The sequence below is a fragment of the Thamnophis sirtalis genome, unplaced genomic scaffold (genome assembly GCF_051295495.1).
Source record: "Thamnophis sirtalis isolate CommonGarterSnake01/CBP01778 unplaced genomic scaffold, rThaSir2_p1.2 scaffold_1, whole genome shotgun sequence".
In the NCBI taxonomy this organism is placed as follows: domain Eukaryota; kingdom Metazoa; phylum Chordata; class Lepidosauria; order Squamata; family Natricidae; genus Thamnophis; species Thamnophis sirtalis.
In genome coordinates, this window is record NW_028261381.1 from 112490732 (window position 1) to 112516561 (window position 25830).

Here is a 25830-nt window from a genome sequence, read left to right on the forward strand (position 1 = left end):
GAAAATTAAGATTTCGTTTTCCATTAATTATCTAGACCTCTGACAAACCTAAACATAGATGGAAGAGTTCTGATTTAAAAATAGGATGGAGAAGATTGATAAATGAATACATTGGTAATTTATCTAGGTTAGACAGAGAAATATTTTTGTCTTGGGTAACATTTTCACAACATATGGGCAGACTTAACCATAGTTTCAATTAGGAAACTGTGAGTATCCTAGACTAAGCCAAGTCCAAAAACTCCCAAAAATTCCTGGCAGCCTGGTTCACAGACAAATCAGCCATCAAAAGGTACATAATGATAAACTAAACTATATTCCATTCAAAAGAGACAATCAAAAAGCCCAAAAGGAAACAAAAAGACCTATCAACAATCAACACCCAGATAAGCAGAGATTAACAGCAAAATGAACATTAGACCAACAATCAATAAGCAAACACCACAATCAAGTAATTACCAATTAAGACAAACTAGGTAATAGTAAACAGCTGCCCAATCAAGTAATCACCAAGACCACTCCCACTAACACTGACAAGGCAAGTATATACAATGATAGCAAACTCTACTACTAGTACTTGAGTTATTATTGTTTATTTAGAAAAAAAATCTGAGAATTTTTCTCCAATTTTGATTTGTGAAGTCACTTGGCCATTGTTATTTGCTCCTTTTAATCATTGATAAAATGAGGGTTTTCCCCCACTTCATTTGGGCTTTATTTGTTGAACAGGTACCTGTGGTGGCTATCATGGCCACAGGAGGTGGAGCTCGGGCATTTACAGCTTTACATGGCCATTTACTTGGTCTTCAGAAACTGAATCTCTTAGACTGCTTCACGTACATTTCTGGATCTTCTGGTTCTACTTGGTAAGAAGAAGATAAGCGAAGGATTTTTTTTTAAACCCATCTACCTATCATGGATTCTGACAAGAAGAGTTGCCTTATGGTGAGATGGATGGCCATAAATGTAATAAATAAATAAAATCAATAAATAAATACATTCATCTTGGCTGTTCATATTATACTCTTGCAAATAAACATAATCCTTGAAATGTCACTTTAAGTTGATGAGGAAATGGGATTGAAGGGCAGAATTCATATATTTACAATTTATTTTGAAGGGCAGAATTCATATATTTACAATTTATTTATTTATTTAAAACATTCCTTTATCTTCCCATCTTTTAACCAAATGCCACAGAAAAGGCCTGTATCCTAACTCCCATCCAATGATAGTATTTAAGTGAAGTATCTGACCTGGGAGTTTTAAAAAATGCAATAAAATTAAAGCAAAAATCTGTTCACTTCCTGTGTACAGAATAATGATATTAACTGCTCTGATTTTTTAAAAAAACTGGAATTGTGGGAGCATACACATGGGGCAGTTCTTATTCATTAAACTTGCCAATTGGCCTTGGGTAGGCTTCTGTTCAGGTTGGATGGAAGTGTGATTTAAGCTTTGGAAGAAAGGACAGGTAATCAGGATGAAATATCCAAATATGCAGTAAATATATAAATTGCATAACCAGGTTGGAGAGTTCTCTTCTTGGTTTTGTTTTAAATTGGAATGCCTTTGGTCAAGTCTAAGAATGACACATGATGATTCCTCCAAACTGACTTGTTTACTCTTTCATATCTTGCCAAACTGAGCACTTTAGAATCTGCATATACCATATATTCTGTGAACTATTAGATCATCTTCATTAGGTCATCTTCATCCTCTTTCTCTCACACATAAGATAAGAGTTGCCACTTACCCCTCTGGCGTATAACCCATCCCTCCCAGGGATCCACCTCCTTACTACATTCCAACACACATTCCTGCCTTCATGGTCTTGTTGTATGTTTAAAAAATCATCTTTGGCAGATTAGCAATAATTTCCCATAATTCAAAAACAGGAAAAAATTTACAAATGTGAAAATGACTTTTTAAAATTTCTTTGGGCTGACTTGGCCAAAACCGTGGGTCTGCATTTTTGGGGTAGGCTGAATTAATTGTGGTTGGTTCTGCTTATTTTCACTATTATTGAATATTTAAAGGTATTTTGGCAGGAAAAATCCTAAAGTTGCATCACAATTCTTCTTCTTTTTTAACAGTTTTTAAATTAGCATGATGGTTAAGTGTTTAAATATTAAATAATATTAAATTGTGCTAATAACTCTTAATATAATTTAGGTAATTGTAACTCTCATTATCAAGCTGTGTCTTTTTTGTAGGACACTTTCAAATCTGTATGAAGATCCTAGTTGGTCACAGAAGGATCTTTTGGGACCAATTGCAGAAGCTCGCAAAAACATGTCCAAATGCAAGCTGGATTGCTTTACATTAGACCACTTAAAAGAATACCGTGATATTCTGCAGCAGCGGAAAGAGGATGGCTACAAAACTTGTATTACTGATATCTGGGGACTTTTTATTGACCAAGCATTAGGAAATGGGGTAAGAGATATTTCTGATTTCTCAATTATTAAAAGGTTTTGATTTCTCAATTATTAAAAGGTTCTGAATATACATGCTGAAAGATCAAAGCAATGCAAGCAACATGATAGCCTTATCTAGACATTCAGTTTGAATGTGCAGAGTACAAAAACCTGGTATAGGGTTGAAGTACCTGGGCTGATCCACCCCGCCCCCAAAGTTTACATTCACATTATGCTGCCTCTTCTTCTGACCTCTTCACATCCAATGCGAAGGTTATGAGGAAATTCTAAGTGTCTTCAGTGAACTTACATTGAACACTCCTTATGCTTATCATGAGGTTCATAACAATGGAACAGGTGAAGATGTCACATCGGGTGGTAGAACACATGATGGGCCTCTATATAATTTATGTGTTCAATATATCCAAATCAAACATCTATGGAGATTCTCAGTCGTCCAGCTCATAGTTGCCCCAAAGGTGATTTAGGTAGGGAGTTCCTAAATACATAGCACAACATAGGAGAATAAATATTTTAAAGAAATATAATGTTTGATTCATTGTTGGTAGATTTATTTTTTATCTTTGTTTGGCATGAATATATATGTATGGGTCCCAAAAATACTTTTTCAAAGAAAAATAAGAAAGTCCATTTGCCTTTTGAAAAAATTGCCTTTGGGACATTTGGGACACTGGCATAATTATGGAACTAATAGCAAAAACACACTTCCCAGGTCTCATTGCATGATATTATTTTGAGAAAGTCACTGGGGCATATCTATTCTGTTGGACACAATAATCGCAATTTGGCAAATAAAATGGCAGATAATCCCAGTGAGAAGGAGAAGGAAATTTTAAGGCCTTTCTTAGAACTAAATGAATGTGGACTATAGATTTTTTCCTCCAAGTCTCTTTTCTGATGTTATAATTGGGAGAGTACATATTACTAGAATTATTTAACAATAGGGTACTTAAGATTCAAAAGGGGGAGTTAAAATATTGTCAAAATCTATCTTCTAAGAAGTAGATTTTAGTTATTTGTAAATGAATTCTTTTAATACTGTTAGCCCCAACTATTAGACTAAGAGGGGAAGGTAGGTATAAGACCCAAGTTTATTGCTTCCTTCAGCAATTTGAATATGTTCAAACAGGGCCTACCATGTGTAATAGTATGTGTGAATGATTTTTGGAGGCAGCAGGAAGATCCACAAACTAGACTACCTTCATGTAAAAGATAGTTCAACTAATAGAAGGAGGAGGGTGAAAAGCATTTCAGAAAAGACCCTCCCATGATTTCTAGAGAGGAAAGAAGAAGAGAAAAACTTTCAATCTGATAAGATTATGTCAACATAGCCTTACAATAAAAGTAGAGAGAGTCTCATAATTGTGTTTCTTGTATGGAACTGAAGGAGTTGCTTGGATGAGAAGCAAAACATTTTCAAAAGAAAATGTTGCCTTTTGTAAAAAGCACCTTTGGGACAACCATGGCCTAGATGAAAATCTCATTTTTGTCTGGACTAGCTCAAAGGGTTAATACCATGCTATTCATCCAGCAGATGGGTAGAGTTCTCAATAAATAAAATGTCAAGGAAAATGGTTTTCAGAGAAATGTTTGGTCAGTTCTGTTCTCTTCAATGAACCCATATGAAATGTGAAAGGGATAGATAAACAATCTGGTAATTTGTTCCAGAAATGAATCAAATATATGAGTACAATGAAATTTAAATTAGGATTCTTCCCATTCTTTCTAGTTTTAATAGGATTAAATCTATGACATTTTTGTGATTTGCAGTTGATTTATTTTTGCAGAGATGTAGCAGCACACTTTCAGAGCAGAAGCATGCCCTGAATCATGGTCAGAATCCTTTGCCCTTGTATATGGTCCTCAACATCAGGGACAAATATAGCCTTCAAGAATTTAAAGGTAACATTACCCACATTGATTGGGACTCAACAATAATAAGGGGTCTTATTGATCTGCCAGGAAAGGCAAAGATTTAAAGGTAAGACAGAATCCAAGATGGTATTCCTCACCCTCTTGATGAAAATGAGAAGACAGAGCACTCCATTTATGCTAGACAGCAAAAAGATTTTGGAGATATTTACATCTGCAAATGTAAATTCCAACAGGAGAACAGGGAACATTAATTCAAGAGCCAACATAAATACCACAGACTCTCATGTAAACTAATAGACAGGATAGCCTTCGTTCTCTTGAGATTTTCTATTACTGATGAACTGGTGGATTAGAGGGGAACAAAAAACAGTGTGAAGATTTAAAAAAGTCAGCCATAAAAATGATACTTGGCACTTAATTATTGCTTGGTCTTTTCAGTGCTATTCAATATTTCATTTCTCCCTGTATATTTTGTATACTTAGCTTGGTGAGAATGTGGCAAAAATACAACTAATAAATTTAAAAGTCTAATTTAGTTACATTTAACCATTGCAATATCATATCTTTCAAAACCAGTGTTTCATTTGAACCTGTAACTGATATAATTTTGTTGCAGAGTGGATGGAATTTACTCCTTTTGAGGTTGGATTATTAAAATACGGTGCCTACATTCGTGCTGAAGAATTTGGAAGCAAATTCTTTATGGGTCGAATGATGAAAAAGCTCCCAGAATCTCAAATCTGCTTCATGAAAGGTGCATTCAAGATCTTTACCTGATTCTTTTTTAAAAAAAAAAATATACAACCTTCTGAAAAATAGTTTTCCCAAGGCAGTTTACAACTTTCTAAAATAAAATTGTGACTAATTAAATACTGAAAATTATTAGTGCTGCTAAACCACTCATACACGTTCCACGAAACAATGCCATTTCTTTTCAGAAATTCCTGGTTTCCCTTGTCTGAAAGGTTCCAAAAACAAGGTTGAAAGCAAAAAACAACAAGGCTGATTGTTTTAGATTGTAATCTAAAGCAACGGAGGGGGTGGTATATTCTCCTCAAGGGAAAATAGGATATTTCAAAGGAACCATAGGAGAAAAACATGGAACAGGGATGGACACATTTTGAGGAGGCACAGAAAAGCAAAAATCTATTTTGCTTGCTTGCTTAATCACTCGCTCAATCATTCATTCAATTGATTCACTCAATTTTGATAGCTGCCCATTTCAGTCAATGACTCTTGGTGGCTTACAATTACTATAAACACTGTCTTGTTGATGCCAGAAAACATACTAGTTAGTCCATATCCAGTGATGGGACTGGACAGGTGGAACACAGAAGGAAAACAAGGTCCAAAGGGGGCAGTGATGGGATTCAAATAATTTATCAACTGGTTCTCTGCCCTAATGACCAGCTGGGTAGGTGGGGCTTGGTGGTCATGTGACTGGGTGGGCATGGCCAACTCAATGTCACTCAATCGATGGGTGCTTCACCTTCACTGTTATAATGTAAAAAGGGTTAACCGGAGAGGCAGTTTCTGTAAGCAGGGCAACAAAGATTAGGCTAGAAACAACATGTTTCCTCCCTGCCTTCCTTACAGGATTAGCCCTGTAAAGTGAAAAAAATGAAGTAAGATTTCTTCCAACAACTGGTTCTCTGAACTGCTTAGAAAGTTAACAACCGGTTCTCCTGAATAGGTGCGAACTGGCTGAATCCCACCACTGAAAGGGGCTACAAGCAAGAGAAGGTTAAGGAACGCTGTTCCAAAACATTTTCAGTTCTTTCCAATGTTATTCCATAAATTCGACAAGTTGGTACTGTCGCCTGTGATTGTGAACCACAACAGATCATACTAGAATCTAGGCAAGAATCTAAATTAGTTACAGGGCTGATTCACATAGGCGTGACCTGTCAAATGCGCGCCCGACAAATGCACGACTACAAAACCGCGCTGATGAAACCGCGCCCGCCATCAACAAACAACATAGTGGGACGCAAAAACTACGTTATAAAGGGTTAGGGTTAGGGTTATAACGTTTTCGCGTCCCATTATGTTGTTTGTTGATGGCAGGCGCGGTTTTGTCGGCGCTGTTTCATCAACGTGCATTTGTTGAGCGTGCATTTGTCGGTGAACCCACATAGGCCATGACCACTTCAAGCATGAGCCACTGATTATTACTAGGGAAGGAGCACCTCATATTATTCACTGCTTTTCCTTAGCCCATCATTTTTTTTCCATTTGTAGCAGCTTATGTATGAAATAGTTGAATGGGGGGGGGAACCTAGGAGAGACATGATAGTGTTGCAATATCTAAAGAGCTGCCACAAAGAAGAGGGGGGGGGTCAAGCTATTCTCCAAAGCACCTGAAGGAAGAACAAGAAGCAATGGATGAAAAGAGAGAACCAAACTAGAACCAAGGAGAAATTTCCTAACAAAACAAATAACCAATGGAATGGATTGCATCCAGAAGTTGTGGGTCCTCCAACACTGGAGATTTGCCTGAAATGGTATAGGGCATGGGTGTCAAAGTTGATGGTGTCATGTGATGACACATGATGAATTGTGACAATTTTTATTATTGCAGAGGTGGGGTCGGCATGGCCTACATGTGATGCATCTGGCATACAAGCCACCAGTTTGACACCCCTGCATAGGGTCTCCTGCTTGAGCAGGCAGTTGGACCAGAAGACCTCCAAGATCCCTCCAATTCTGTTACTCTGTTATGCCAGGGAGGCAAGCAGCTAAAGGCTGCATTGTGGAAAAGTTTATTCCATCATACTTTCAGTTAGAGACCATTTTATTCAGCATGAAAATAACCAAAAGAACATTATTATAGTGGTATAAACCTAAACGTTATAAAAATGTACTGCTTAAAACTCTCCCAATTATTTCCCTTTTATAGCCTTTATCAAAGTATATATTCCCCCTATTCATGAGTATTAATATTTTACATTAGCTGTAATTAAATTCTTCTGATCAGATAGGGAAAGGACTGGCAGTGTGTGTGGGATGTTGTTCCTCTGCCATTAACAAATCTCTTCCTTAAAAATAGTGTATCTTTTTTTAAAGCCTAGGTACCAAACAACAGAGCCAGAGCTACTTAATGATGAGCAGGTGGCTGTTGAGCAGGTGGCTGCTAGTGAATAGCCCTGGGAAAGAAGCAGGGCTTGGAAAAGTTTGGAAACTACTGTTTTTCCCTAATGCCTGTATATGGACTTGTACATAGTAAAAGAAACAACAAGTCCACATCATTTCTATTTCTATGAAGCAATTGTTCTTCTTTAAAGACACACACACACTGAGCTATGAAAGAGTCCAGGGCCCTTCTGTGAAAGCGTCTAAAACTTCTCTAGTTCAAAGCTCTTCTGGGTTTTTTAAAACTTTCTCCTTAAATTTTTTGATTTTGCTGAACATTTAAAAATTGACTTCAAGAACCAACAATATTGAAGATTCCTGCAGAGGAACATATTTCTTCTGTTGCTCTGATTATTAATATGGATTATTTTGCTCTGGGCAGTTCAACAATGTTTAGTGTGATCAATACTTTAATTACCATACATGTTGTTGAGTACGTTCAGTCCAGAGATAGGATAGGGCTGAAGAATTTGTTCAGTATCTGCAGGATAAAATTGTTCAGATCTGGACAGGCTTGGACTCTGACTGGGTAGATTCAGGCGAGTCGACGGGAATGAGTTTTACCCTGTGACCCCCGAGGGCATGGACAGGATTATGGGGAGACTCAGTGCTGCCACTTGTGTGCTGGACCTGTGTCCCTCTTGGTTAGTCTCGGCTTCCCGGGAGGTGACACGAGGCTGGCTCCAGGCGATTACCAATGCTTCGTTGAGAGAGGGGTTCTTTCCCACCACCTTGAAGGAGGCAGTGGTGAGGCCCCTTCTTAAGAAGCCTTCCCTGGACCCAGCTTCTTTAGCCAACTATCGTCCGGTCTCCAACCTTCGTTTTGTAGCGAAGGTTGTCGAGAGTCCGGTAGCACGTCAGCTTCCCCAGTCCCTGGATGAAGCTGTCTACCTGGATCCATTTAATTCAGGTTTCAGGCCCGGATACAGCACGGAGACTGCATTGGTCGTGTTGGTCAATGATCTCTGGTGGGCCCGGGACAGGGGCTGCTCCTCTGTCCTGGTCCTATTAGAACTCTTGGCGGCTTTCGATACCATTGACCATAGTATCCTACTGCGATGACTCGAGGGGTTGGGAGTGGGAGAGCACCGTTTTACGGTAGTTCTCCTCCTACCTGTTGGATCGGTCACTGTTTGTGTTGACTGGAGGGCAGGGATCGACCCCGAGGCGCATCACTTGTGGAGTGCCCCAGGGGTCGGTTATCTCACCCCTCCCGTTCAACATATATATGAAACCCCACTGGGTGCGATCATCTGTGGTTTGGGGGTACGGTATCATCAATATGCTGATGATACCCAACTTTTCATCTCTACCCCAAACCATCCAAACAATGCCCTCGATGTGATGTCCTGATGCCTGGAGGCTGTGCGGATCTGGATGGGGAGGAAAAGGGCTCAAGCTCAATCCCTCCAAGACTGAGTGGCTGTGGTTTCCATCATCCCGATTTGTGCATCTTGTTCCATCTTTGATGATAGGGGGAGAAATTTTAGCCCCCTCAGAGAGGGCCCGCAATCTGAGAGTCCTCCTGGATACATGGCTTAGTTTAGAAGAACACCTGACAGCTGTGACCAAGGGGGGCTTTTACCAGGTTTGCCTGGTACGTCAGTTGTGCCCCTTCCTGGATCGGGATGCTCTGTGCACAGTCACTCATGCCCTCGTCCCTTCTCGCCTGGACTACTGTAAAGCTTTCTACATGGGGCTGCCCTTGAAGAGCACCCAGAAGCTTCAACTGGTCCAGAATGCGGCTGCACGGGTTATCATGGGGGCACCTAGGTGCTCCCATGTTGCGCCCCTTTTAGGCGGCCTGCACCGGTTGCCAGCTGTCTCCCGGGTACAATTCAAGGTACTAATTATGACCTGTAAAGTGCTTCATAGCTTAGGCCCCTAGGAAAGAGGCAATGGCAAACCACCACTAGCTCTTCCCAAGAAAACTGCAGGGACATCTCCAAGGGATTTGCCAGAAGCTAATTATGACTCGAAGGCACAACATTTTTAGTTTGTTCTTGAAATGAACTAAATGAATGACCAGGGTGTTCTTGAAAACTACCAAGTGAAAAAGGCTGAGACTTTTTTATTGGCTTCCAAATCTCATGATAATATTTTTGATTCTTTTAAAATCAGAATAGCATATTACTAATGTCCAATGAAGGTTACATTCTATTTTGTGGAAGCTTATGCTTTAATTGAAATGAATATCTTTGAGATGCCACAAACCTCCGATTTTGGCTTCTTTGCTGCTTTGTACAAGTACTAACTTAGCTTCAATTTTTCAAAGAAATATGCAATGAACTGGTCCTGGGACTTTTCCTCCACAAGGTCTATGTTTTATTGCTGAACAATTTCCCATCCATTTTTTTAAAATATATGTATAGTGCAGTGGTGAGTTCTGGATTCCGTTCCAACCATACCAGTTGGAACAGCCCCGGCATCACCCACATGGATACGTGTGGCACGCACATGTGCTGTCCTTGCCTGCGACGCTTCCACAAGCCTCTTCAACACTCCAGCTGCTCAGCGGAGCTTCGTGCAGGCACCATACGTGCCATGCATGTGCGCGGAAGTGCCAAAAGCTTAAAGCACAGGTAAGGAGTGAGGGAGGACGGGCCCACCGGAACAGTATCCAGTGCTTTGGGCAGGCTCCAGTAAGGGGTGTACCGTCTACAACCCACCACTGATATAGTGTTACATTCTGGGTGAGAATGGAGGTGAGGCCAGAGTGACTTTAGCAAAACTCTTAGTTCATGTGAACAACAACAGAATAGCCTGGCTGACAGTGTTCCTTTTATAGGAAGCTATCAGCTGGTCAACCAATGTATTTTCCCACTTCAATTGCAGACCTGAGTAAGAACTTCAGTAACTAGTTTTGGTTACTCATTTCAATACATAACATATAATTTTATGTTTTAAATAATTTATAGTATTTGTGCACTGCCCAGAATCTTTCTGTAAGGAACACAGGCTGTTTCTAAATTTGATAAATAAATGAAAATAAATAAAACTTCTTATTTAGCAATCCAAATTGCTTCAGAGACCTCCAACAACGGAAGTTTAAATTGTTCAAAATTGTTCAAAATGGACTGTCTTGGGAACCAGCCAGGGCAAAGTTCATGTGGATGTTTAGGAATCAGCATTTCTGAGGTGGAAGCTTGCTCTGAACCCTTAGAGAGTGAGACATCTTCAGGACTGCAGTCTTAACATCCAATTAGAACTTTGGAAAACAAACCTTTTGATATGTACAATTCAGAACTAAACCTGAATATCTTACTAACTCTTGAGCTTTCTTTAGGTATGTGGAGTAATGTGTTTTCCTATAACCTCTTGGATTCATGGCGTGGAATTGACAGTTCAGAAGATGGTTTTTGGTACTATTATACCCAGGACAAAATAAAGCAAATAGGTTAGTAAAATACAAGTTGCTTTAAATTTGATTATGGATTTTAATTATTTAGTTTATATAATAGCAATAACAATAGCACTTAAACATATACGACTTCACAGTGCTTTACAGCCCTCTCTAACTGGTTTACAGAGTCAGCATATTGCCCCCAACCATTTGGGTCCTCATTTTGCCACCTCAGAAGAAAGGAAGGTTGAGTCAACTTTGAGCCTGGTGAGATTCCATCTGCAAAATTGCAGTCAACCGGCAGTCAGCGGAAGTAGCTTGCAATACTGCATTCTAACCACTGTGCCACCACAGCTCTTTAGCCTATCAATTCTAGTGATAAAACCCTTGGTTGGAAATTTCCATTAAGTGAAAATTTGCAGCTATATTATTGCAAAAAGTTAATTCTAAAATGTAATGAAAAAGACCAACTAACCCACTGCTGCAAATTACATATCAGAACTTCACTGATCTTTGCTATGTTTTTTTTTTTTTACTTAACAGATTGGGTTTATAACTACAATAATTTTTCTCAAAAAATGTTGTAGGATGTTAATAGAATGGGCATACTTCAGTAGATAGATCTCATTGATATTTCAGAATGTCACTGAATAATGAAAAAGTCAATAGCTGTACTCTGTACTCTGAAGAGCAATGTTTCCCAACCATGATAACTTTAAGTTGTGTGAAGTTCCCTCCCAGAATTTCTCAGCTACACACACTTTAAAGTTGTAGAGATTGGGAAACACTGCTATACAATAACAACAAAAAATAATCATCAGCAGAAATAACAGTACACTTTGATAGTACAGAACTGAGCTCACAAATGCATACTTAAAGCAGTATGCATTTACTTCCCCAGTGTTTCTGAAGTGAAGCAGGATATCAGTCATCATCGTTCCATAAATCATGTTGAGCAGGTACTGCAGTGAACTGTATGTGTTCATATACCAAATGATAGATAAAGGTAAAGATAAAGGTTCCCCTCATATATATGTGCTAGTCATTGCCGACTCTAGGGGGTGGTGCTCATCTCCATTTCAAAGCTGTCCAAAGATGTCTCCGTGGTCATGTGACTGGTATGACTAAACACCGAAGGTACACGGAACGCTGCTACCTTCCCACCAGAGTTGTCCATATTTTTCTACTTGCATTTTTACATGCTTTCGAACTGCTAGGTTGGCAGAAGCTGGGACAAGTAACGGGAGCTCACTCCATTATGCTGCACTTGGGATTCGAACTGCCGACCTTTCTGATCGATAAGCTCAGCGTCTTAGCCATTGAGCTACTGTGTCCCATAAATTATAGATAGATCGTATTTATTTCATTCAGTGGCCAGATTAAATAAAACATCCAGTATATAAACTAAATACCACAATCATACAATCTATCCACATAGCCCTGAGAAATTGAAAAAGTGAAATCCCAAAGATCCTTTTTTTCAAGAGGAAACTGGACTTTCTTGTTTTTCTTTGAAGATGTTTTGTTTCTTATCCAAGATTCTTGAGCTGAACAAACTTCTTGGATGAGAAGTGAAATATCTTCAAAGAAAAAGAAAAAAGTCCTATTGCCTCTTGAAAAAAGGACCTTTGGGATTTCACTTTTCAATTTCTCAGGGCTATTTGTTGACCCAAAAGCACCTTTCGGACAACCAAAACCTGGATGACTGAGAATCTCCAAGACATTGAGTTATGCACTTTGGAAAATGTGAAATATTTGAAAAGAGGAATATCTGTCTGAAGTATTAAAGTTATTAGTAAAGTAATAAGTATTTCAATCCTACATAACTCAAGATATAATAATGAAGTACAAGGGTATCAGTAATGTAAGATAATAAGTTTGTGCACATTCACAGCAGCTATATAGAACTTTGTTACATTATGGGTGATAGCACTTTTCTTGTCTGATAAGAGGAAATTGTCATGGAATTCTTCAGGGTTTTTTTTAGTCTGTGAATCTGCTAGGGTTTTTTTGAGAAATTTTTTAATTTTTATTTTCTCTTACATAGCATTTTAAGTATACATTCACATAGTTGTTATTCTTCTATACATTTATCATTCTTATACATTTATTATTTCATTTAATGGGTTATATTATACAATTTGGGTTGCTTTATTTACCATCCTTTCTTCCTGTTGCATCTGCTAGGTTGATTTGCCAGTTCCATGTCCTTGAATTTTAAAAGGCAATTTAAATATTTGAAAACTCTCACTTGCTCAATTTTTGCCCTTCTATTGCCTAGGGAAACTTACTGATTTTTTTTCTTTTTAGCAAATACCATAATTTGGTTCTCTGAAAGTTTAGAACAAAGTGATTTTCTCTACAGTAGCAGCAGGGGTGGGTTCCTGCCGTTTGGTAGAAGAGATTCCAGAAATCTACCATACCGGTTAGAAGAGGTTCATCATTGAGCACCTGCCCCACCCCCTCGCTTGCTTACACTGCCCGTTCTGTCGCCGCTCGCGGGCGGTAGCTTGTGTGGTGCGGCCGACCTCCTAGGACCTCCATGAACTTGCCTAGGAGGCATGGCTGCCAGCAAAGCATGGGGGCATTCCAGGGCATCCCCGCACCCCACTGGTTCCCCTCCCTTCCCGGCGAAGTTTTCCAAGGTGTGGTTTTCCTGCCATCTCTTGTGCCCGCCTCCCGCTGAGCTCCAGTAAGGAGGAGGAGAGGCTTTGTGAAGTGAAGAGGAGGAGGAGGAGGAGGCACGCACATGGGGCCATGCCAGCTGGGCAATCGGCAACTGGCGGAGGTAGGAAGGTTCTCGGGAGCACTGAGAACCTTCCTGCCCCCACTGTACTTAGTGCTCTTCTCCACGTGCTCCTCGCTACTGCAATAGACATCCAGAAATGGCTTTTGCGGCTAATGGGGTTTGGGCTTCTAGCCCAACAGCCCCCACCGATTCTGGATGTCTGTAGCAGTCACGAGGAGTGCGCAAACTCCAGCGGAGGCAGGAAGGTTCTCGGCGCTCCCCAGTGGCTTTCATGGCTTCCCAGAGCACCATGCTCTTCCTCGTGTGCTTCTCCATGTTCTGGGAAGCCGCGAAAGCGACTGGGGAGCACTGAAAACCTTCCTGCCTCCACTGGACTTCGCGTGCTCCTCACGACTGCAATAGATGTCCAGAAGCATCGGGGGCTGTTGGGCTGGAAGCCCAAACCTCATTAGCCACAAAAGCTGTTTCTGGACATCTATTGTAGTTGTGAGGATCGTACAGAGAAAGGCACAAAGTCCAGCAAAGGCAAGAAGGTTCTCAGTGCTCCCCAGTCGCTTTCATGGCTTCCCAGAGCGCCGAGAACCTTCCTGCCTTCGCTGGAGTTCATGCTCTTCTCTGTGCTTCCCGGTGAACGAGCGAGCGAGAAAGGGAGGATCAGGCTACCTGATCCTCGCTCGCTGGGCTGCCTTGGTGTGGCTCTGGCTTCCTCCATCCTTCCACACCCGGCAGCTGTGGCAATGTCATCAAGACAAAGTCCGGGAGTGCTGAGAACCTTTCTGCCTCAGCTGGACTTCGTCTTGATGATGTTGCCACAGCTGCCAGGCATGGAAGGACGGAGGTAGCCAGAGCGGTGCTGAGGCAGCCCAGCGGACCAGCCAGCAAGCGAGCGATGGAGGATCAGGCTGCCTGATCCTTGTTCACTTGCCCGGGCTGCCTCGGTGCAGCTCTGGCTATCTCCATCCTTCCGCGCCCGGCAGTTGCGGTGACATTATCAAGACAAAGTCCAGCGAGGCAGTTCTTGGCACTCCCGGAGAAAAGCGTGAAGCTTCTACTTTATGTTAGAGTTATTAGTATTATATAAACTTGTTTGAGATGGGTGGCCATAGAAATTGAAAAATAAATAAATAAACATTAGGTTTATATTCCTTTCTCTGATTGGACTCTTTTGGAGTTTCATGTTAAAAATGTCTGCCTTGTTCACAAATGTAACTAGGCTCCAGCCAGGTCTGATTTAAAATAGGGGTGTCTAACTTTGGAAACTTTAAGATGTATGGACTTCAACTCCCGGGAATGCTGGCTGGGTAATTCTAGGAGTTGAAGTCCACCAGTTTTAAAATGCCAACATTGGACACCCCCCCCCCCCCCCCGTTTAAAGTGAAAAAAAGAGGGTCAGAGCACAGCAGTGCTTTCAAAGACACTTCCCTGTATTATCTGTGCACAATTTGAAGAAAATTTCTTTCCCAAGGGAGATTTATAGCCTTCTGAGAAGCTGCTTGAAGTTCACACAGGAGAGGGTAAGCATTTCTCTTGAGAAAGAGCTTTTCCTCACAATGTGGTGGGACAATAATAAATGGAACAGGATTTCCAGCAGCTGACTTTTGTTTTTTTCTCCATCTCATTTTGATGGGCAGTTGTTTTTTCAACCTCCTTCTCTTGTTGTGAAAGGGAAGAATTCGCCTTGTTTTTAATTTTGGACTGAGACTAAAACTGTGTGGATCCTGATTGGAATATAGGTAGAGTCCTTGACTTATGATCATTTGTTTAATGACTATTTGCTTGCACTGAAAAAAAGGGTGTATCATTTTTCACAGTTATGACCATTGCAGAATCCTTGTGGTTACCTGATTATATTGAGACACTTGGCAAGTGGCATGTATTTATGATGGTCATGTTGTCCTGGAATCATGTGATCACATTTTGCAAGCAAAGTCAACGGGGAAGCCAGATTCACTTAGCAACTTTGGCTAGAAAGGTTGTAAAATGGGGCTAAACCAGGGGTCCTCAAACTATGGCCCATGGGCCAGATACGGCCTGCTGAATCCATTAATCTGGCCTGCATGGGACCATGAGGCTACCCCGTCCACATTGCCCCACCTATCCCCCACCAGCCCCCACCCACCCACTGGAGGTCGAGGAGGCCAAAAACAGGATGCATGGCCCATTTTTGGATGGCAGAGTGGCACTGGGGGGCAAAAATGAGACACACAGAGGCCCCCGCCGCTTCTAAGCCTGCCAACCAGGCCACCTTACCTTCTGCCTGGTCGCCTGCCTGCTCCTTGCATCCAGCGCATAGGAGAGCTACTGATTCTGCCTGCTGGTAAGTGACCCATTTTTTTTCCCTTTATGTTTTTAATGTTTTTTTAAAATTTTATTTATTGTGTATAGAATATTTTTAATATTTTTAAGTTTTATTTGCATGTACTTTGGGAGATTTGTGTGTTTCTGTAGTGAATTTACTACAGAAATGAACACAAAATCTTGCAAAGCTGCCTTGCACCAACCTGGGCTACCCATAGAAAAGCAGCCACTTTGAGACACATAAAATTTATAACATTTTTTTTTCTTTTCTATGTGCAGGCCAGGTTGGTGCAAGGCAGCTTTGCCAGATTTTGTGTGTTTCTGTGTGATACCTAGTTGTTTAGGTAATTGTGGTTCCTGGTTTCTTCCTGGCACTGTCCTTTATAATTTCCCACAATGCCTTGATGGTTTTTATTCCAGTGGCTTTGTCTTTCCTGTCCTTAGGGTTAGGGGAAAAAACTGCTTTCATCTGCAGTCTTTTGGGGGGAAATTGTTATTTTTTGGTGTTTTCTTGGCACTGTCATAGTTTGTGTGTGTGGGTGTGTAATGTGTAGTTATCTACACATTAATAATGATCAAGTACTAATAAGATTTCCTTATAAATTTTAGTGACCTTTCCTTACATAATTGGTGTTTTCTTTCATACTTTTAGATTTCTAATTTCTGTTTCTGTTAGTTAGCAATTGATAAAACAAACCTCATGTGAAAAAGTATTTGAAGCCTTTTTGATTTTAATTGTCAATTTATTCATTCCTGCCTATTCTAATATTTATTCTTTTTCATATCTTTGTTTTTCAACTGTTGTGCAAACACATTTCCAGCAGCTGTTAACATGTGCAAAATTAAACATGTATTGTATTCCCTTTGAAATACCCAAACAAATATTACTGGTTTTAAATCCACATCTTGCTTTACCATTGCTTCTAACCATGATACCACTAACTCTTGAATAGCTGCTTGGTCTGTCCTAAGTACTGAATCTAATTCATATATTCCTGTTTTTTGAACTGAGGAAAAAATTTCAGAAAAAGAAATCTGTATTGCTCTGTGAATCTACCCATGACATTCATTCTTGATCTAACTTCTTAGATGAAAAGCTATATCTTTCCTGTTTGTTGAGGGACATCCTTCCTGAAAAGACTGTACATTGTTGGGTGAATGAAGTATACTTCTGTTACCTGTAGTGTAGTACTCAGCTTACAACCACAATTGAGTCCAATATTGTTTTATTTCTTCTGCAGTTAGTATTATTTAACAGGATGAGGAGGCAACGGAGTATGACCGCTAGGACAGTCATCTTTCCTATGTAAGTAGCTGTTTTATTGCTTTGTGTGCTTGTTTCATCCTTAATATAGTAGTGCAAGCAATTAAAGTCTTCCTTTGTGTATCTCTTTGTGCAGGCCATTCATTGGTGCAAGATGGTCAGTGGGTGACTTCAACACACAAAAGGACAGTAATCTTCCTTTTCTATTATTTTGTGTGCTGGTTTCATCCTAATGCAGTGCATGCAATGAAAGAGTTCATTTATGTGTCTCTTCTTTGTGTAGGCCATTCGTTGGAGTCAGTGATATTGAAGACTGACAAGGACAGTCATCTTCCTTCTGTAAGTAGCTCTTTTATTGTTTTGTGTACTTATTTTAATGTTATTTAAGTAGTAAGTACACAAAATAATAATTTTCCTTTTTTATATCTTTTTGTAGATCATCCATTGGGGCAAAGAATTCAGTGACACCATCTTGGCCACTCCTACCTGGTCACATGACTGCCAAGCCACTCCCATCCAGTCACATGACTGCCAAGCCACTCCCACCCAGTCACATGACTGCCAAGCCACTCCCACCCAGTCACATAGTTGGCAAGCCACTCCCAGAAAGCAGGCCACACCTACAGAAGAGGTTCCAAAAAAATTTGAAACCCACCACTGAGTAGCACCCAAGGCTTTTGAGTATGCACCAAAAATCAATAGGATACCTTGAAATAATTGCTATGTCATCTGCATAAAGCAGAAGTAGAACATGTATTTCTGTTATTCCGGGCCGATGGTAGTTTGGATCTGAGTTGTTTTGTTAATGAGTTAACCCATAAGTAAAACAGAAAGAGAGTTAAAATGCCTCTACAGTGCACAGAGATTAAGTCTGAAATTAGACTGCTGTGGATTGAATTTTATTTGATTCACAAGAATAGTGTCTTGATACAAGTCATGGATTAGGAACAATAGCATCAGTCAATGTTCAATCCCCTTAGTTTTTCCCATAGAAAGGGTCTTGAGTTTGAGTCCATTGCTGACTTGAAGAGAGCAAAAACCATGAACAGAGAAACTCAAGATCGTCAACTGTATTTCTTAAACAGTATAATCAATATCATTATACAAGGATGAGCTCTAATGGCAAATATCCAGTTCTGTATCATACCAGATTACACCCATAATTCACCAGCTGTGTGGACAGCTGCATGTGCGTGAATATGCAGGAATTTCACTCCACATATAGTCAGTGATTAGCCTACCTATTAATATTAATTTAATATTCACAGTATGCTTTACTCTTCTCCCCCTTCCCTCAGAAAATGCTACTGTATTAATGATTCTTCAAAGGGCAAGTAACAATAGTGTTTAGAAGAAAATGGAAAGCAGTTTTAAAACATTTTTAATATACAGTAATATAATAAATATTCTATGGAGCTTGGCTTTGAGCCAAGGTGGTGCAGTGGTTAAATGCAGCACTGCAGGCTACTTCAGCTGACTGCAGTTCAGCAGTTCGGCTGTTCAAATCTCACCGGCTCAGGGTTGACTCAGCCTTCCATCCTTCCGAGGTGGGTAAAATGAGGACCCAGATTGTTGTTGGGGGCAATATGCTGACTCTGTAAACCGCTTAGAGAGGGCTGAAAGCTCTATGAAGCGGTATATAAGTCTAACTGCTATTGCTATTGCTGCTATTTTGGTATACTATGAAGTAATAATCAATGACAAAAATCGCACAATATATGTTACTCTATCTTTTCCACTTGGCCCCTGCTGCACTAAATTAACCTATGCATCTTCTGTTCTTCAGAAGAAAAACCACCTCTGCCACCAGTACCAGGAGCAGTGGATACTTACCTAGTCATGCCTATACATAAAATTATGAAGTTACTTCGTGACGTCATAACAGAGCGTGTAACAACATCAAAGGTCTACAATTTCTTAAATGGATTCCAATTAAACAATGGATATCTAGAGAATAAGAATTTTTATATCTGGAAAGGTACATGGTAAATGCTAAGAAAATTTATTTAAGTCTGTTCATTAAGATGACCTGATTTTATAAAGATGCAAGTGTCAATGCTAAAATATTGTTAGTAAGATGTCTAAAATTGGACATACCTCTCCCTTGAAAATAGCATTTGTCAAATAAACTACGATGGCTGGATTCTCCAAACCAAACCAAATATAGTAACAGCTTTGCACACTGTGTGAAGTTAGCCACTAATATATAGCACTTGAAGTCCAAAGTAGCAAAGAGTCTCACAAGTTCACAATCTGGCTCAGCTATATTATTGGAATGTGGTTTGGATAATTCTAATTCCACAATATTTTAAATGAGCAATAAAACAATATTGTTAAGGGTATTTACAAGAACTGAAAAATAAGAGTTGGGATATACAGCTGGATAAGATTTTTAAGGAATTTTAACTGTAGTTCTAATTTGAGACTAAGGAAATATATTTTACATTTATTTCAAATATATTTTCATAATACCACATGGAATTAACTTTATTGTGTTAAAACTATAATGGGTGATATTGATTTGTTTGCTTTTGCCCTTTTTTGTCTAATTTCTATATATTTATTAATATAGTGTTAAGATCAATATGGTTACAATATGGATTCCTGAGATGTATTCACTTTATGTACTGGCCATCTCTCAATAATAATCTCCCAATATTATGCAAATACTGGTCAATATCATACCATGATGTTATAGTTTAATGAATTAAGCATGTGTTTTGTTCTTCTCTTTATTTTCTGTTTTAAGTTCCCCTCTCTCCCCCTCCTTTTTTTAACCTTTTTTTTTCTTTCTCGTCTTTATTTTATTAAAGCATATAAATTGGCAGTGAATCAGTTGCTTCCTTGTTTCAAACTGGTTAGATGCTCCTCGGTTGCTTCTTCATTCTTGTTTCACACTGGAAATTTTCAGTGCAACAGTGCTTCCAAAAGAACATTTAGTTACAGAGAGAAGGGTTCTCTTACCTCAGCTATAAACAGATAACAAGCTGTTTAAAGTAACATTCCATACTTCCCAAGTTGTGGTTTTATGAATGGGTAAATATGACGTGCCACTTGTCCTAAAGAAAATTAGGTTGAATCAAAGCAAAAAGCAAACTACTTTTTGAAGCTACGAGCTGCTAATGAAAATGTTTGCCTTTCAGACACTGTACTGGACACTTTTCCCAACCAGTTGATGACCCCATTGGAATATCTGAGCCTTATAGATACAGCTGCCTTTATAGACACCAGCTATGCACCACTGATGAGACCAGAGAGAAAAGTGGATGTCATTATACATTTGAATTATTCTACAGGCTCACAAACAGCAGTGAGATGATTTATAATTAAGTGTTGTTTTTGTGTCATTAGTTTGTGTTTTACACTTACAGAATTCTACAGAAAAGAATGGTGTAGGGTCTGCTTGGGTGGGGGGTTGAACTAGATGGCCTACAAGGTCCCTTCCAACTTTGTTAACATGTTAATCTGAATTCTGAGAGGTCATGTGCATGTCCATATACATTATGTCCTTTTGCTTTTTTGCAAGCATTAAATGGACTTAAAAGGATGGTGTCATTCCCCTTTCGGATAAACATACACAATTGCATTTTCACTCATATTAAACATTGTTATTGTAGTACTGGCAACAAGAAAACCCTCTTTAAATGTCTTGGACATTATTTGTGGAGGTCACAAAACTGGATAGAAAAGAATTTGCTCTTAACTCCATATCAGTGTTTTCTCTCCCCAATTTGTCTAGCCACAGATTTTGGTAAAGTGATTAACAGTCCAGATCTAAAAATTAGCAGGGACCTTAACTGTTGAAGTCAATAGCTTAGGTGTGTAGTGTAAGTTCCAAATAAACAGGTTTTTATTGATGGCCATGTTTAAGTGAGCGAAACATGAGGCATTGTAAAATCCAGTGAAAATACCAAAGTCTGTTAATAATCTGTTATGCTTAAAGCACACAAAGCTAAGTTGTGGAGCACAGAAAGTTGGGAAATTATAGGAAGTTGTTCCAGTGCCACCCTATACTTAAGCATATCTTAAGTACAAGAAATCCTAAGACTCCATCTATGCACAGCCAGTACTGATTCAGGTTATTCAGGAACAATAGTCTACTGGGTAAATATACAGCCTAAATATCCCATGCAAATATACATTCTTCCATTTTGCCTAAAGGGGCCAATGAAGTTCTCCTGTGCATTACTAGGTAATGTATGAAAAGCAATTTGAACATTGTAAGGACCAAATTCAGAATCCAGTCTAAATTAAGACACAGATTATTTCCACAGAAGATTCTCACAGGCTTCACATCCTATAGTTAAGTAGAATTAGCTCATCTGGTCTCATTTTTTGTCTGATCTACCTCATGAAGCTAACATTAATCTTGCAAGTTTGAAAATGCTTATTTCCCCCATTCCCTTTCCAGGCTCAAAACTAGGAGGATCTCTTCTGAGCCACATTCCTGCTGTAGGCTCAGCTGCCTTTTATGCAACTGTTCCCTCAGTTGTGTCTTGTTACCATATTTCCCAATGCCATTCTCATACACCATTATAGAGGGTCAGTAGAACCATGTTCATTTACCCAGACACATTCTTTGTGCACAGTTAAGTTGAATTGTCTGCCAAGAGAGATTATCCTTAACTAATAGATCCTTATAAAGTATTCTGGCAGGTATAAGAAATCAAGAACCAAGGTTCTTCAAATGAATACAAGATTATTCCATGCTATCTCTAAATAAGAATCTGTACTACTAATGGTCAAGCCAAATTGGTGTTAGATAAGAATCAACAGAATTTATGGCTGGCCTTAGATCTCTTGTGGGCACAAAGGGACTCCACACTGATGGTGCGATCTATCCCTCCCTTGGGCTCAACCTAGTCATCTCCTACACCTTCCCTTGATTTCCTAGGTAGAAATGAATTGGAGTAAAAGATCAAGAAATAAGCTGCATCAATCAAGAAAGAAATCTGAGTATCATTATCACAATTTATTATTCTTATTATTGCTATTATTTGCTTTGTCCTGTAATAATCTAGCCTATAGATGAAGCCTCCAGATACTTTGCAAAGCAAAGGATTCCATTCCCCAAAATAGATCTGAGTAGAGAAAAGAATCTGAAGGAGTGTTATGTTTTTGAAGATGCTACGGATTTCAAAGCACCTATTGTAGTTTTTTTCCCACTAATAAATGATACCTTCAAGAAATACAAAGCACCAGGTAAGTTCCTTGTTGCTTTAACAGACCTGACAGTTTTTTCACAGGTGAATATTCACATTTGGTGAACTAAACCCTCTACTACTATAATGTGCTATTATAAATCAGTAAATTTGGAAATTTACAAAAGCCTATCATCATTACTGGAACCGGCAGCGACCCAGGCCAGCACGCTCCTGAACCAGTTCTCCCGGCAGTGCCATAGGCGCTGTCATCTTGTTTTTTGCTTCTACGCATGTACAAAACCATTTTTATTGCATTGTATAGTCATTGGTGTATAGTCTGGAGTCCCAGAGACATATATGGGCTTACAATTCTGGGATTTGTCCAAAGGAACCTTGGGAAATTTGTCCCCAAATTGTACTGCTTAATATGACAGTGTGGGGAAATTGTTAAATTAAATTAAATTAAGAATTTGTCCCATATCTTTCTCCTAGCTTTTTCTATTTCTTGAATGCAATCCCTAGCACAACATTCTATTATTATTATTATTATTATTATTATTATTATTATTATTATTATTGTTGTTGTTGTTGTTGTTGTTGTTGTTGTTGTTGTTGTTGTTGTTGTTGTTGTACAATTGTATCACAGCGGCCAGTTGTTTCGCCGGATTTGGCATTGGTTACTAGTCGGGCCCCACCCAGGGGCCTAGGACGTCGTAACGTATTTTCGTAATATGCGTGCAGATCCAAGCAGTGCGGCTTTTTGCATTTGACTGATGGTGATTTTGTCAATTTTTAACTGTTATAAATGTAATTCCAGTGCTTTTGGAATAGCACCCAGTGTGCCAATTACCACTGGAATTACCACTGCTGGTTTGTGCCATAGTCGTTGAATTTCGATTTTTAAGTCCTGATATCTTGCGATTTTTTCATGTTCCTTCTCGGCGACCCTGCTATCACCTGGTATTGCGATGTCTATGATTGTGACCTTATTTTTCTCAACCAGTGTGATGTCTGGTGTATTATGCGCCAGTATTTTGTCGGTTTGTATACGGAAATCCCACAAGATCTTGACCATCTGATTTTCGGTGACTTTTTCAGGCTGATGTTCCCACCAGTTTGTTGCTGTTTTAATATTATAATTTTTGCACAAATTCCAATGGATCATTTGTGCTACTGAATTGTGCCGCAATTTATAATCAGTCTGCGCGATTTTTTTACAGCAGCTGAGTATGTGATCAACAGTTTCATCAACTTCTTTGCAAAGTCTGCATTTGGCATCATCAGAGGATTTTTCGATTTTGGCCTTAATGGCATTTGTGCGGATAGCTTGTTCTTGCGCAGCCAGGATTAGTGACTCTGTTTCTTTCTTTAATGTACCTGTTTTTAACCATAACCAAGTTTGTTCACTGTCCACTTTATCTTTTATTTTTTCCAGAAATTGACCATGCAGTGCTTTGTTCTGCCAACTCTCCATTCTTGATTTTATCACATCTTTTCTGTATTCTTGTTTTGTCTGTTGGGCCTTCAGTAGATTTTTGTTCTTTACTTTGATTAATAGATGTTCTTGAGTGTCTTTTAAATAATCAGCCAGTGCATGTTTTTCTTCTTCAACTGTTTGCTTCACTTGTAATAATCCTCTGCCACCTGATTTTCGGGGCAGATATAGTCTATCAGTATCACCACGTGGATGTAAACTGTAGTGCATTGTCATTAGTTTCCTGGTTTTTCGGTCCAAAAGGTCCAAATCAGCTTGTGTCCAGTTAACTATGCCAGCTGTGTATCTTATAACTGGTATTGCCCAGGTATTTATGGCCTTGATTGTATTTCCACCATTCAATTTAGATTTCAAAATTTTCTTAACTCTGTTGGTGTACTCTCGCCTGACAATAGTTTTTACTTCTCCATGCTTGATGTTATCCAACTGCAGAATGCCTAAGTATTTGTAGGCTTCATTTTCTTTGCATTTAATTAGTTGGCCATTGGGCATTTCAATTCCCTCAGATGCAGTGATTTTGCCCCTTTTTATGGATACAGTGGCGCATTTTTCCATGCCAAACTGCATTGAAATATCGGTGCTGAATACTCGGACTGTATTTGTCAATGATTGGATTTCTATTTCTGACTTTCCATAGAGTTTCAAATCATCCATATATAGTAAAATTATTATTATTATTATTATTATTATTATTATTATTATTATTATTATTATACAGTTTGAATACATTGTATTGTCAGGGTATATTATTTACAGAACAACAACAAAGAGAAAACAAAAAATATTAATACATATACTGGTAATAATAACAGAATAGTTTTGGCTAAATTTCTCTTTATATTAGCTTATTTATAATTCTGTTGATTATATTGGCATATTTATAATTATCAGCCATCTTTATAATTAATTCATACATAACAATATTCTTTCTTGATCTAATTTCTATCTCTTATCTCATAAAATCTATTCCATATCAAGTAATATTCTGTGTCTTTTCTTTTCTTTTTAAAGTCAATCTGTCCATCTCTGCACAGTCTAATATTTTCCAAATTACATCCTCATCGGATGGAGTGTTCTCATTTTTCAAATATTTTGCAAATACAATCCTTGATGCTATCAATACATGCAAAACTAAATACTGTATATTGTCTTTATCATAACCCATAGCACAACATTCAAAGGCTCCCACTGCAAAGTTAAGTTTCTTATGTTAAATAGATCTGATATTATGGGCATTATGATGCCTTTGAAGTGCATGTCTTTCCTTCCTCTCCAATGTTCATTATGACTTGTTTTAGTCTTCAGCCTTTGCATCATTAGTGTGCTACTCCATCCCATGACAAACAGAAAGTAAGGAAGAATGGAAGTTCTTGTTTGTTTGTGGGATGGAATAGCAACCTAATGATGCGAATCTGAACTTAGGGAAATATATGCTTTGCAGCTTGACAGCTGAATGTCAGCAGGCTTCCTTCTCAACAGAGGCCTCAACTCTCCTGCCACTCCTGCCATATAATGGATGGATAGTGGAGCCAAAGTTATTCTATTCTAGTGGGTGAAATTTGTGGCACTTGAGATATTTCCAAACTCAACTAAGCTACGACTTCTATTTGGAATTGATGAGTGTGTGTATTTTGTGATTTGGTTTTTCTTACTACACAAGTATGGCTAATGTTGAAATATGGCAGAAGCTGTAATTCAGAAAGCCAGAGATTTCCCATCCCTGATGTAATCCAGCAGCAGAAGGTTCAATTCTTTTGATAGATATTAATAACATATTGACCGGCTTCTGTAATAGGGATAGCAGGACTAATTAAAAAATACTGATTTGTTGTGCAGATTTTGAGCAAATAATACATTTAATGGTAAATGGTGTTTTGCAGGGGTGAAACGTGCTCCCACTGAACTGAAGCAAGGTAAAGTTGATGTAACTAGTCCTCTTTCTCCATATGGAATACAAAACTTTCAATACTCTGAGGAGAATTTTGATAAATTAATAGAGCTAACTAGTTACAACATTCAAAATAACAAGAGCTCAATCCTTCAAGCTTTACAAAGAGCAACAGAGAGAAAAAAGCCTGAGATGAAATAG

General features: G+C 38.9%; 1 protein-coding gene across 1 annotated transcript in view; it reads left to right on the forward strand.

Annotated features, from left to right (window-relative positions):
• Positions 1-25830, forward strand: part of LOC106537465 (cytosolic phospholipase A2 epsilon-like) — a 45776-nt gene extending 19946 nt beyond the window's left edge. The window contains exons 11-19 of the mRNA XM_087704426.1: positions 730-866; positions 2217-2439; positions 4229-4343; positions 4933-5070; positions 10735-10845; positions 18889-19080; positions 20246-20412; positions 22124-22304; positions 25622-25830. Of these exons, the coding sequence (XP_087560552.1) occupies positions 730-866; positions 2217-2439; positions 4229-4343; positions 4933-5070; positions 10735-10845; positions 18889-19080; positions 20246-20412; positions 22124-22304; positions 25622-25830 (1473 nt within the window). The remainder of the gene's footprint in view (positions 1-729; positions 867-2216; positions 2440-4228; positions 4344-4932; positions 5071-10734; positions 10846-18888; positions 19081-20245; positions 20413-22123; positions 22305-25621) is intronic.